This window comes from Rhamphochromis sp. 'chilingali' (genome assembly GCF_963969265.1).
Source record: "Rhamphochromis sp. 'chilingali' genome assembly, chromosome: 2".
In the NCBI taxonomy this organism is placed as follows: domain Eukaryota; kingdom Metazoa; phylum Chordata; class Actinopteri; order Cichliformes; family Cichlidae; genus Rhamphochromis; species Rhamphochromis sp. 'chilingali'.
In genome coordinates, this window is record NC_137930.1 from 41,320,506 (window position 1) to 41,332,734 (window position 12,229).

A 12,229-nucleotide genomic window follows, 5' to 3' on the forward strand; every position below is an offset into this window, starting at 1 on the left:
TTATAACTTTAATATTGGCCATATTATATTTACATTACCAAAGTGAGATGACTTTAGTCTCATGAACAACATCAGCTAATTGTTATTTACTAGCTAATCTTAAATGACTGTTCAGTACAGAAGTGAAGCCCAATAATCATGATTTCACAGTCCCGTGGTCTCAGCCTCTGATACTTATCAAATCAAAGCTCATGTAGAAACAAACAAACACACGAACAAAAGATTTTCTCCTTCATTTCTGTCAAATAAAGCTGTATGAAACGTTTCCAGTTGTTAGTGTTATGGTTGCTAGGCAACCTGGGCAGCGCAACGGAGGCTAGACCGTCCCATTTCACAAGCCGTCTGGGTGCTCAGCACCCCCAAAGCTCTGATCCTACAATAGCCCCTGGTGTGTACCACAGTGACACTTTGATAGATGCACATGATCATCAGAAACTTTTAGGAGTCAAAATGACGCCTCAGCCAAAATTTTAAGACACCAGATTTTAGGAAAGACTAATCCGGGAAACTAAACCATAACTGCTGCTTATTTTCTATAAATGCCTGAAACTGTTTCAACACTGTCTTTACTTCAAAACCACAAAGATCACATCAGAACTCCTGTTTCTACTATTTGCTTTTGTTTTTTTGTTTTTGTTTTTTTTTCCTGGATGAGATGTTTATTAATGTAAAAATATAATATAATATAATGTTCCAAAAAGTATAATGAATTTGCTATAATTTTTAATAATGTTGTCTGATGAAGTGTGTCAAAATTTATTCTGAGATTACAATATTTCCGTCTTTGTTAACAAAGGACAAGCACTAGAAATATTCCTCTGAAAACAGCTGTTCCACATTTCTTTTTTAAAAGAGTAAATCTTATTGTTTTCATCCGGAATAACCTGGATTGATCTGAGATCATTTATTTTTCGTATCCTCTGTCTGTGATTAGTCTCTCAGGTGCGACGTCTGGCGGCAGGTAGGCGCCAGAGCGGCTGTCATTGCGTCATCCGTGTGCGCCGGCAGTATTGGTGCTGCGACACTGCTCCAACTTTCCGTGACACCGCACACCGTCCAGAGCACAGCATAACCTAATCCGCCTTTTTACCCCCGAGCGGAGCGACACAGCGGCGGAGGAGCTGTGGTCCGGCTCCGAGTCGCCGTGGCAGAGACACGTGGTCAGAGACGGACTTCCGCTGGGTTCAAGCTTTTACTCTTTTATTTCTAACGTCTAGCAGTGGAGACATGTCCAGATCCGCGAAGAAGAACGGCATACCTGACAGGTGCGTGTCAGCCTACAGCTCCGCGCATGCACAGGTATAACTAAGAGTCCGGGGTTTATTACAAAGACGGTTATTAATAACAGCTTCATGAACCTGAGAGCCTCCAGTCTGCTGCTGTGTGACCTCATGACCAGCGCACGGTCTTACGAGTAACCGCGATTACATCATCACACACGTAAACAAATAATGACCCGCAGGTAAATATAAAAAATAAACATCTAGCGCATGATCATAATGACGTCACCGATGTAGGGTTGCCAACTCCCTGAAAAATAAATAAGGGACACCTCGTGGCCAGGGCCGGGCGACCCAATTGTCTTCACCCTTCCCAGTGTGGTGAATTTTCTAGCTCTTTTTTTGTGTGTGAAATTATTTTTTTAACCATTTGACTTGAATTTGATTTAAGCAGATGCATATTCTTTGTGATATGAACACATGTGAAACAAATGATCATTTAGCCATTTATTTTTAGCTCAAAATGACAACATTAACACGATAAAACAGGTCTCCTTCTTAAACAGAAGCCTGTCATGCTTAACTTTTGAGAATATAAGTAAATCTTTCTTTAAAAGAACTCTGTCCTGCTTAACTTAAAATAATAGAAAACAATAGAAAGAAAAACATTCTTGTAACAGTGCACATTTAGTGCATTTAGTACAATTGGCTTCAGTTGAGGTATTATTTCAGCTTTTCTAATGCTAATCAGCTGCTCCTGTTTGTAAACCCGCTTGTTCCCATGATTACGCATCTTAACTCATCATCATTATTCATCTATGTATTACTTTTATGTATTAGTCATCTATTTGTTGTAATCATTTATCCTTGCAGTTGTTTATTACACAAAATAAATTATATTATCACACTTCTGGCCACATAGCGCTGATATTCACTGCACATGCCCATATTAACTTTTTCCAGCCAGGTGTTTTCCTTTTCCCATTCTTCCCTTTCTCTGAGGGGAACAAACATTGCTGCTCTAATGCTGGGCTCACACTGTGCGGTTTTAGGCCCATTTTGAGCCGATTTTTTGAGTGATCGGACCGATTTTGGCCTTCATCGTGCATCGTGTAGTATACGTGGGGTAACGAGAAGTGATTAACACCTCACGACCAGCTCCCGATCATCAATCGCTCGTGAGGGTCTCACCACAGCCGCTCACACTGCTCGCGCGCAAACACGTAAACGTTGGTGTAAAAGATGGAGCAGCACGGCTGTGCAGCGTGTGATCTGGACACAAGCGATGGAGGCACAACTTGTAGAACTTTGGAAAGCTCATCCGAGCCTTTTCGATGTGGCATCACAAAATTATCACGACCACAACAACCGTGAAAATAGTTGGATTTACATTGCTGCTCAGTCACAGCTGCCCGATCAATGTTTTTCATTAGCAATTTAGCAAAGTTGATGGTGGTGGTGTGTGTGTCTGTGTGAGTGTAAGACGGAGAGAGAGAGCGCGACAGATTTTCTGTTATAACCTTCATTTTATGGAGGCACAGTGTGAGCACTCAGGTCGCATCAGAGCATCGGGCGGTATAGTGTGAGACCTGCATCGTGACCTACCAACTGCGAGTCAATCGTGCAGTTTGAGCAGGAGCTGAATAACGTGACTGAAAAAAATTGCACAGTGTCTGCCCAGCTTTAGGTTTACTGTCATCCGAGACTTGCACCGCAGTGTCTGCGTTTGTTTCCCTGTTGGCCATGCTTCTTGTTGTGGTCATTTGTTGTCTTCTGGTATTTTCTCCGTAAGCGACCTTTCCTCGACCAATGAGATGAGTGGTAATCTGAATTGTCATACTCGTAAGTGTGCTGTCAGCTCATTGGTCACAAAGCAGGAGAGGGGCTGGGAATTATGTTTTCAAACAAAGCGTTAATTCCATTAAAAGTTATAGACTACTTTTGATTCTCACTGTATTACGGGACAAAGTGCGTCCCTTATTAGCTCAATACGGGACGTGTACTTTTGTTTCGAAATACGGGACGATTCCGTATTTTAAGGGACGGTTGGCAACCCTACACCGATGTGACGTTTAAAGGGTTTTACACTGAGCGTTCATGTGTAATCTGTGATCATCAAGCAGCCACGCCTGCAAAGGAAACACGAGTGGATTATTTCTAAAGATTATTTTAAAAAATTCAGCTGTGTGTGAAATAAGTAAATAAAGAGTTATTTAAAAGAGCTACAGGAAAGCTACATGGAAGTTCACTGTTATTTTGGGAACGTCTTTGAACATCTATAACCGTATCTTTAAACTGAGATGTTAATGTGAAAGTTCTCTCTCAGGTGAGAGTAACGGCAGTAGAAGTAAGAATCGGGCATCTTCAGGTTTCCATGACAATGCTGACTGACTGTTCGTGTCCTGCAGGTGGCTCGATTACTCGCCGGTTGGAAAACGCCTCCGCGGGACTCGATTCATCGCCTTCAAAGTTCCTCTGAAGCAGGTCAGTGTGTCATCTGAGCTTCCTCCCCACAAATGCCTCGCTCAGCGTCACTCATGATCATGATCATCATCTTCTTCTTCTTCTGTGCAGTCTCTGAACCGCCAGCTGCCGCACTCTGATGTGTTTGGCCCCTGGGAGCTGCTAGATGCTGTCAGCAGCGAGGAGGAGGAGCTTGGGCTGATCATCGACCTCACTTTCACCACACGTTACTACAGGCTCGAGGTGAGCACAAGATCTTGCATTTATAGACAAATCGATCAAGTCTGTGTTTACTGATCAGTGTTATTGATTATGCTGCTATTATTCCACCTGACCACAGACACACACGAACACACAGACAGACGCACTGCTTATCCCACAGAATGTATATAAAAGATGGATTTTCTCCAGGCGTTCATTCTCTTTCAGAGCCTTATCTGGACATTAGAGGAACTGCAGCTTTCTGATGATGATAAAGTAAACTGTGTGTGTGTGTGTGTGTGTGTGTGTGTGTGTGTGTGTGTGTGTGTGTGTGTGTGTGTGTAGGACATTCCCAGGTCCCTGCTGTGTGTGAAGATCTTCACGCGAGGTCACGAGGTTCCCAGTGATGACACCATCCTGAGCTTCAAACGCGCCGTCTGCAGCTTCCTGCGGGAGAATAAGGAGAACGGTGAGAGCAAGCTACTGTGAACCTCCCTCGCTGACACAGGTTTAAGTCTGATCTCCTCCTTCACCTCCTGCTGCTCTGCTGCTCCTGCATGACTGCCATGTTTTGCAGATTTGAGGCTGCTCAGATTTTAGATTTGGGGACTTTTGGGAAGAAAATCAGCTCTGAGCATTTTAATCAGCTGCTGTCTCACAGGAGCTCTCCTCCTCTTCCGATGAGGAGGAGGAGGAAGTCTGCTGGGACTTCAGGCTCGCAGGCAGCTGATTGGTCAGATTTCAAGCAGTCACATGACGAGGAGCTGCTGGTTTCCTACTTCAATCAAACCCGTCATGCTGGCTGTGGTCACATGACTTTTAGGCTTTGCATGAATGAGATCGTGTGCGATTGGCATTGTGTCCTTTAATAGGAAACCACAGTAGAAGAAGTGCGATCTGAGCTCTAACTGTGGCTTGTGTCTCCTGCAGATAAGCTGATCGGCGTGCACTGCACCCACGGCCTGAACCGTACCGGGTACCTGATCTGCAGGTATGTACAAACTTAAGCCTGCTGGTTGGCTGGACTCAAGGGTGTGGGCGGGATCTAACTGCCACGTGTCACCTGCAGGTATCTGATTGACGTGGATGGGATGGACCCCAGGGAGGCGGTGCAGCGTGAGTCGGCTTCTTGTGTCCATATTTCATATTCAGTGTTGGGGAGTAATGGAATACATGTATCGGCGTTACGTATTTAAAATACAACATATGAGTACATGAGTACATTAAGAGGCTCAAATGCGTGTTTCTCAATCTCACGGCCCATGTCACCACTACTTGCAGCCGCATAATGACGTGAAGAAATATTTTTTAAAATTATTATTCAACAAATGACCCACCAGAAACGAGAGCTGGAAGCATGTAAATAGAATAATAACCACCGCAGCCAAGAAGAGTGCCTGACGAGCCCAGTTGTAAGTAAGCTGTTAAGACTCAAATCAAATCAAATCAAATCACTTTTATTGTCACATCACATGTGCAGGCACACTGGCACAGCACATGCGAGTGAAATTCTTGTGTGCGAGCCCCACAAGCAACAGAGATGTGCAAACACAACAACACAAACGAGCAAAATACAAGAATGGCCAACCTGAAACTAATAAATATATGTACAATATATAATAGTGTATGCATTTCTGGATGTGTATACTAAATATTTTCCTACGTGTGTGTGTGTGTGTGTGTGTGTGTGTGTGTGTGTGTGTGTGTGTGTGTGTGTGTGTGTGTATACACATTTTTACAAATTAAATAGTAAAAAAAAAAAAATAATAATAATAATAATAAAATATATAAAATATACAGAGTTGAATATGTGCAAAACAAGTGGCATTTATATACAGTATGGAGTGCATAATGTTGAAGTTCCAGTAGTGAAGCTGAGGTGTCTATGACGTGTTCAGCAGTCTGATGGCCTGGTGGAAGAAGCTGTCTCTCAGTCTGCTGGTACAGGACCGGATGCTGCAGAACCTCCTTCCTGATGGAAGTAGTCTGAACAGTTTATGGCTGGGGTGACTGGAGTCCTTGATGATCCTCCCCGCTTTCCTCAGGCACCGCTTCCTGTAGATGTCTTGGAGGGAGGGAAGCTCACCTCCAATTATCCGTTCAGAGCACCGCACTACTCGCTGGAGAGCTTTGCGGTTGTAGGCGGTGCTGTTGCCATACCAGGTGGTGATGCATCCAGTGAGGATGCTCTCAATGGCACAGTGATAGAAGGTCCTGAGGATGCGGGGGCTCATGCCGAATCTTTTCAGTCTCCTGAGAAAGAAGAGGCGCTGCTGCGCCTTCTTCACTGTTTTGTTTGTGTGTACTGACCACGTAAGATCCTCAGCCAGATGTACACCAAGGAACCGGAAGCTGCTCACTCTCTCCACAGCAGCGCCGCTGATGGTGATGGGGGTGTGTACTTCTCTGCACCTCCGGAAGTCCACTATCAACTCCTTTGTCTTTGCGACGTTGAGGGTGAGATGGTTGTCTTGACACCAGTGGGTCAGGGCGCTGACCTCCTCCCTGTAAGCCGTCTCATCACCGTTGGTGATAAGACCCACCACTGTAGTGTCGTCCGCAAACTTCACAATGATGTTGGAGCTGTTAGTGGCTGTGCAGTCGTAGGTGTAGAGTGAGTACAGGAGAGGGCTCAGTACACACCCCTGTGGAGCACCAGTGTTCAGTGTGATGGGGGATGAGGTGATGCTGCCCAGTCTGACCACTTGGCGTCTGTCAGACAGGAAGCTAAGGATCCAGCTGCAGAGGGAGCTGCTCAGTCCTAGATCCTGCAGTTTCCTGTCCAGCTTCGAGGGAACGATGGTATTGAATGCTGAGCTGTAATCTACAAACAGCATCCTCACATACGTGTCTCTCTTCTCCAGGTGTGACAGGGCAGTGTGTAGTGTCAGGGCTATGGCATCATCAGTGGACCTGTTGTGGCGGTATGCGAACTGTAGAGGGTCCAGTGAGTCGGGTAGTGCAGAGCAGATGAAGTCCCTGACCAGCTTCTCGAAGCATTTGCTTACGATGTGGGTCAGGGCTACAGGTCGCCAGTCGTTCAATGAGGAGATGGTGGAGGATTTGGGTACAGGGACGACGGTGGCCATTTTGAAGCAGGCTGGGACTACAGACAGAGAGAGGGAAAGGTTGAAGATGTGTGTGAACACTCCAGCCAGCTGAGCCGCGCATGACTTGAGGACGCGGCCGGGAATCCCGTCCGGACCAGTAGCTTTGCGTGCGTTCACCTTCCTGAAGCACTTCCGCACATCCTCCTCAGACACAGTGTGCGCACTGACGTCATCCGCGGTGCGCACACTGTCCGGTCTCATGGTGTTCGCTGTGTCGAATCTAGCGTAGAATACGTTTAGATCCTCACACAGAGAGGCCGTGGACTCGACTCGACTGTACGCTGTGCTCGTGTTTTCCTCCGAAACAATAAGTTCCGTTGGAGCAGCCTTTCAACGCCTCTCTCTGTCTCTCGCTAGCAAAGTTGACCCAGACAACAAAGTACCGTTATTGTCGGGCTATAAGCCGCTACTTTTTGCACAAGCTTTGAACCCTGCGGCTTTTAGTCAGGTGCAGCTTTTCTATGGATTGTCCATGATTGTTGTCATATCGTAAGACGATTTGTTTTGTTTGTTCCGCTGTTGTACGCCACTACGTTGCCTGGCGGAAGGATCGGGGTTCAAGAGTGGTATGTTGGTCACGTGTCCATCCGCCAGGCAACATAGTGCCATACAAGTAACGCGAAAAACATACTTCAAATTAACGCTACGCGTTCAGCGGGAGTCGTGGATGACGAGCGGCGATAAACTTGCGAAAAGCAAGTTATGCTCAACTCCACCGGTGGATTCTGACAGCGTGGAAAAGTGTGAAAACATCCACGATCACCAACGGATTTCGAAGGGCTGGACTGCTGCATGATGGAGAGGAGGACACCGCCACGGCCCTTCAGAGGGTGTTCGACTCCGACACTGACAACGAGGATTTCTTTGGTTTTGAAAGTGACAACGAAGGAAAGAAGCTGAGAGTGGATGACGAAGCCATCCTGAGCCTGTTTGTATCCGACACTGGAGAAGAGGACTTTGGTGGTTTTAGTGCGCAGGAAGATGGTGAATGACTGACTTTTCTTCTTGTTAAAGCCATGTCACTGCACCTGAGTCTATTTTTCTGGTGTGCTGTAGGTTATTGTTATGTACTACATTTGTTACTCATTTATGAAGCACAGTACATGTTTCGTACTTGTAATTACCGCTACTTGTACATATACCTAAAAAGTTATGCAAATATGTACCCATAACTTGTTTTTCAAAATATTAATAAAAGGGGTGTGTCTCCAAACAGCCATCTCTTTCCTGACAATTCCCTTTGTGCATATTCTCTTACATATGATAAGTCAACATTGAAACACCTGCGGCTTTTAGTCAGGTGCGGCTAATGTATGTACAAAACAGGATTTTCCCCTGATTTTAGCTTGTGCGGCTAATATTCAGGTGTGCTTTGTAGTCCGGGAAATACGGTAAAGCTATTTTTCGGCTACGAGCCCGACACGAACCCGACGTATTAGCCAGAGGTCCCTTTACTACGGTTCGGAGCCACGGACCTGTTTTATATACGCGTGGAATAGTTTTACGAGATCGCTGCAAAAAGTGCAGCCTTACCTAATGTCCACCTACTGTTACTCATTTTGTATTAAGATTTAAAAATCTAGTCGGTATTGGTATGGCGACTAACCTTCAGTAATAGTAATAAATCACACAGCAATAGTACATTCATGTAGTTGTAAAAAGCATAATAATATATTAAGTAATCTAAAGTATTCAGAATACGTTACTCTCATTGAGTAACGTAACTGAATACGTTACAAAATACATTTTGGGCCATGTATCCTGTAATCTGTAGTGAAATACATTTGAAGAGTAACCTTCCCAACACTGTTCATATTTCACGTGTGAAGCATGTGTAAGCATCATCTCTCTCTGCAGTGTTTAACTTGTCCCGCGGTCACGCCATCGAGAGGCAGAACTACCTGCATGACCTGCAGCACGGGCGCAGGAGGAGGTGAGGCTCCCCCCCACTCACTGCACCCACACGAATTATTCAAAATCAACAGATAGACTCTTTAGAAATATCCTAAAGACAAAAATATTTCAACTTTAATTTTTTTGTAGCAAACAAAAAAATCAAATAACAGCCAAAAAAAAAAGAATATTAAACAGTCTCAAATATTTTACAGCAGCAGTCCCCAGCCCCGGGGCTGGTCCATGAGGCGTTTGGTACCAGGCCGCGAGAGTTGAGGCTCGGGTGTGAAATGTATGTTTTTTTGGGATTTTTGGGGGTCTTTATCGTTATTTTTTAAGTTGTTTTTATCGTTAACTCGGTTTCTCTGGGTCTTTTCCCGTCTGTTACGAATAAATCTTTCTTTTTTTTTAATACCAGTACTAGTTTCATTTTGTTGTATTTGTCTGCGACACCTTAAAGGCCAATCCGTGAAAATATTGTCGGACATAAACTGGTACAGGGCGCAAAAAAAGTTGGACTTGGACTGTTTTACAGTATAAATTATGAATATAAGGGTTAAAGGAAGTTTAAAATGTTGTAAAATATCAACATAAATTCCCTTCATGTGTTTTCATAATCAGAATGAATTCAAAATATTTAAATGGTGCAGAAGTTTTCATAGAATATTTTAAAATATTTGTGTTTAACTGCTATGCGTTTGCATGGGTTCCCTCCGGGTACTCCGGCTTCTTCCCACAGTCCAAAGACATGCAGTTAGTGGGGATAGGTTAATTGAAAAATCTAAATTGCCCATAGGAGTGAATGTGGGAGTGAGTGTGAGCGTGAATGGTTGTCTGTCCCTGTGTGTTGGCCCTGTGACAGAGTGGCGACCTGTCCAGGGTGTACCCCGCCTCTGTCCCTATGACAGCTGGGATAGGCTCCAGCGCCCCCCGCGACCCTGAAAAGGATAAGCGGAAGTGAATGGATGGATGGATGCTATGAAATAATAAAAATATTAAAAATGAAGAGAAAAAATACTAAAACACGACAAAAACATTTAAAAATGTAAATATCTCAAATTATTCATCAAAGAACAATCAACACATTTCCATACTCAAAATGTTTGTGAAAGTTTCTTTTGAGGAAAAACGAATGTTCTTCAATTTTATTTGGTTATTTATTACAGTACAAATAAAATATTAGAAATACATATCTGATATATTTTTAACCACAGTCTAAGCTCGCCTTTAGAAATTGTATTTACAGTTGTCATTTTCGTCTTGCTCTGAGTCGTCATGCCGACTAACTGCTGCGCTCTGATTGGTTCCTGACTCTTTCTGGTCCATTGTCACAGTAACGAAGGGATGGAGGAGGTGGAGCAGGAGCCAATGAGAGGTCAAGCTGTTCATCGCCCGCTTTCCAGCTTGCCAAGCGATGACTGCGATCAGAAGAGGCGCGAACACGCTCAAAAGTCCCGGCACCACAGGTAGGACGACACACCTGAATATGTTCATCAGTCATAGAAGGAAGGAACCAAGTTTAATAAACGTCAGAGAATCATCATTACATCCTGCTGCTTTCAAATTCACTCATTACAGAAGTGAATAAAGTTTTTTAACCCTTTAAAGCCGGTCGAAGCGGGCATCCTCTGTTTTGCGTAACTATTTTTAAATCCTTGTAGCACTGCAACCACGTGAGCTAGCGCAGTAAATGTTTTTTGCATATGAAACCGGAGGAGTTGTACTTACATCTAGGTCACAGTTTCCTTCCACGTATAGGTTTGCAAAGACTGCATAAAAAGCACTTGCAGCAACAAAAACATAATATTCCAGAAACACGCTTTGCCGATCCGATCAGCTGTTCATAACACTACCTACGTCCATCAGCGCGAACTATCGCATGTCCGCCATGACCTGCCCGAAACCGGACGTGACGTCATTTTGCGGAAATGTAGTTTTTTTACCATCAGGGCCTCATGAGCCTATACTGGTGTTTTTAAAAGTTGTGTTTGACTTTATGACTTTCTGTATCGTTTCTGGGATGCTTAGGACTCATATTACACTGCTGGAAATAGTTTATTTTGATGCATATGGTGTTTTGTTTTTTTTGCAAATTTACACTATAATATTTATTTTCGTTTTTCCTGCAGTATATAAAAATTGGTGTATTTCAAAAATAAAACTATGAAGACACTCAAAATAAATTTCCTGTGGTAGGAAACTATTTTGTGCAACTTTTTTGTATTTACAGTTTTGAGGGATAAGCCTCTTAAATTTCTCTAACTAGAAATATATGTTAAAAAAACAAAAACGATTTTAATTTTTTTGTAGTTTATTGCACTTTTCTGCAATTTATGTAATTACTATGCACTTAATGCATACATATTATTGAAATTTGGGCTATAATGGTTGTATTGATGTATATCAACTTGAAATGTTCCCAAAAATGGCTCCACAGCATGTAAAAATATAATATTAGCTCTGGCGGACTTGGTTCTATGGTAGGTCTTAAAGGGTTAAATGATTGAAATATAATCTTGTGTGTGTGTGTGTGTGTGTGTGTGTGTGTGTGTGTGTGTGTGTGTGTATATTCTTAAATAAAACAAAAAAATTATCAATTTTCCATATATTTAAAAATATGAATAAAAATATTTTCTTTTTTTTTTCAAATGAAAAAAGACCTCCACGACAAGGGAACGTCCACCTTCATCACCGCCCTCCTCAGGGTGACTTTCTCCCCCCTCCTCCACCATCGCTCAACCCGTATCGATGGACACGTCCTCAGGCGGATAATCAGTGGAGGAGACCGCCACACTTGGAGGATAGCCGTGTGGGGAACCCTCAGTGGAGGCCAGGCGCCACAACGCTGGACACGTGGAGAACTCCTCCTCCTCCGATCCTCCCTCGCTACTCACCACGCTGGACTGCTGAAGGCTATGGAGTGCCTGAGGAAGAGTGGGCGGGGCCACAGATGAGACACAGCGACAGCAGACACATACGGGGAGGCAGAGCAAGCGGATACGACCACTAGATTTTATTTGATAGAAGAAGAATGGACTGAGGTGATGTGGCCTTTTAAGGATGTTAGTGTTTGAATGAGAATATTTAAACAGGAATTAAAATTAACGCTGCTGAAGTCCACTTCAGCCAATCACAGCGCAGTTCAAATGTCGTCATTATTACTTTGATAACCTCGCTCTAGCTTCCAAGACTGACATTTGATGTGCGTGTGTGTGTGCCACATGTCTGAAGGTCAGAGTTCAAGGTGAAGAGTGGAGAGTGATTTAAAGTTTCATGTTTTCATGAGTGAATAAGAAGAAAATGAAACATGTTGTTTGTGTGCTTGTTTTATTAAATGAAAGC

At 43.6% G+C, this 12,229-nt stretch overlaps 1 protein-coding gene across 1 annotated transcript; it reads left to right on the forward strand.

The window, feature by feature from the left end:
- The first annotated feature begins 998 nt into the window (after positions 1-998).
- Positions 999-12,203, forward strand: dusp11 (dual specificity phosphatase 11 (RNA/RNP complex 1-interacting)). Its single transcript, XM_080875071.1, has 9 exons — positions 999-1,265; positions 3,629-3,704; positions 3,795-3,926; positions 4,230-4,353; positions 4,815-4,875; positions 4,954-5,000; positions 8,852-8,927; positions 10,222-10,353; positions 11,546-12,203. The coding sequence occupies exons 1-9, from the start codon at positions 1,228-1,230 to the stop codon at positions 11,895-11,897; spliced, it is 1,038 nt and encodes a 345-aa protein (XP_080731197.1). The 5' UTR covers positions 999-1,227; the 3' UTR covers positions 11,898-12,203.
- Positions 12,204-12,229: the final 26 nt, after the last annotated feature.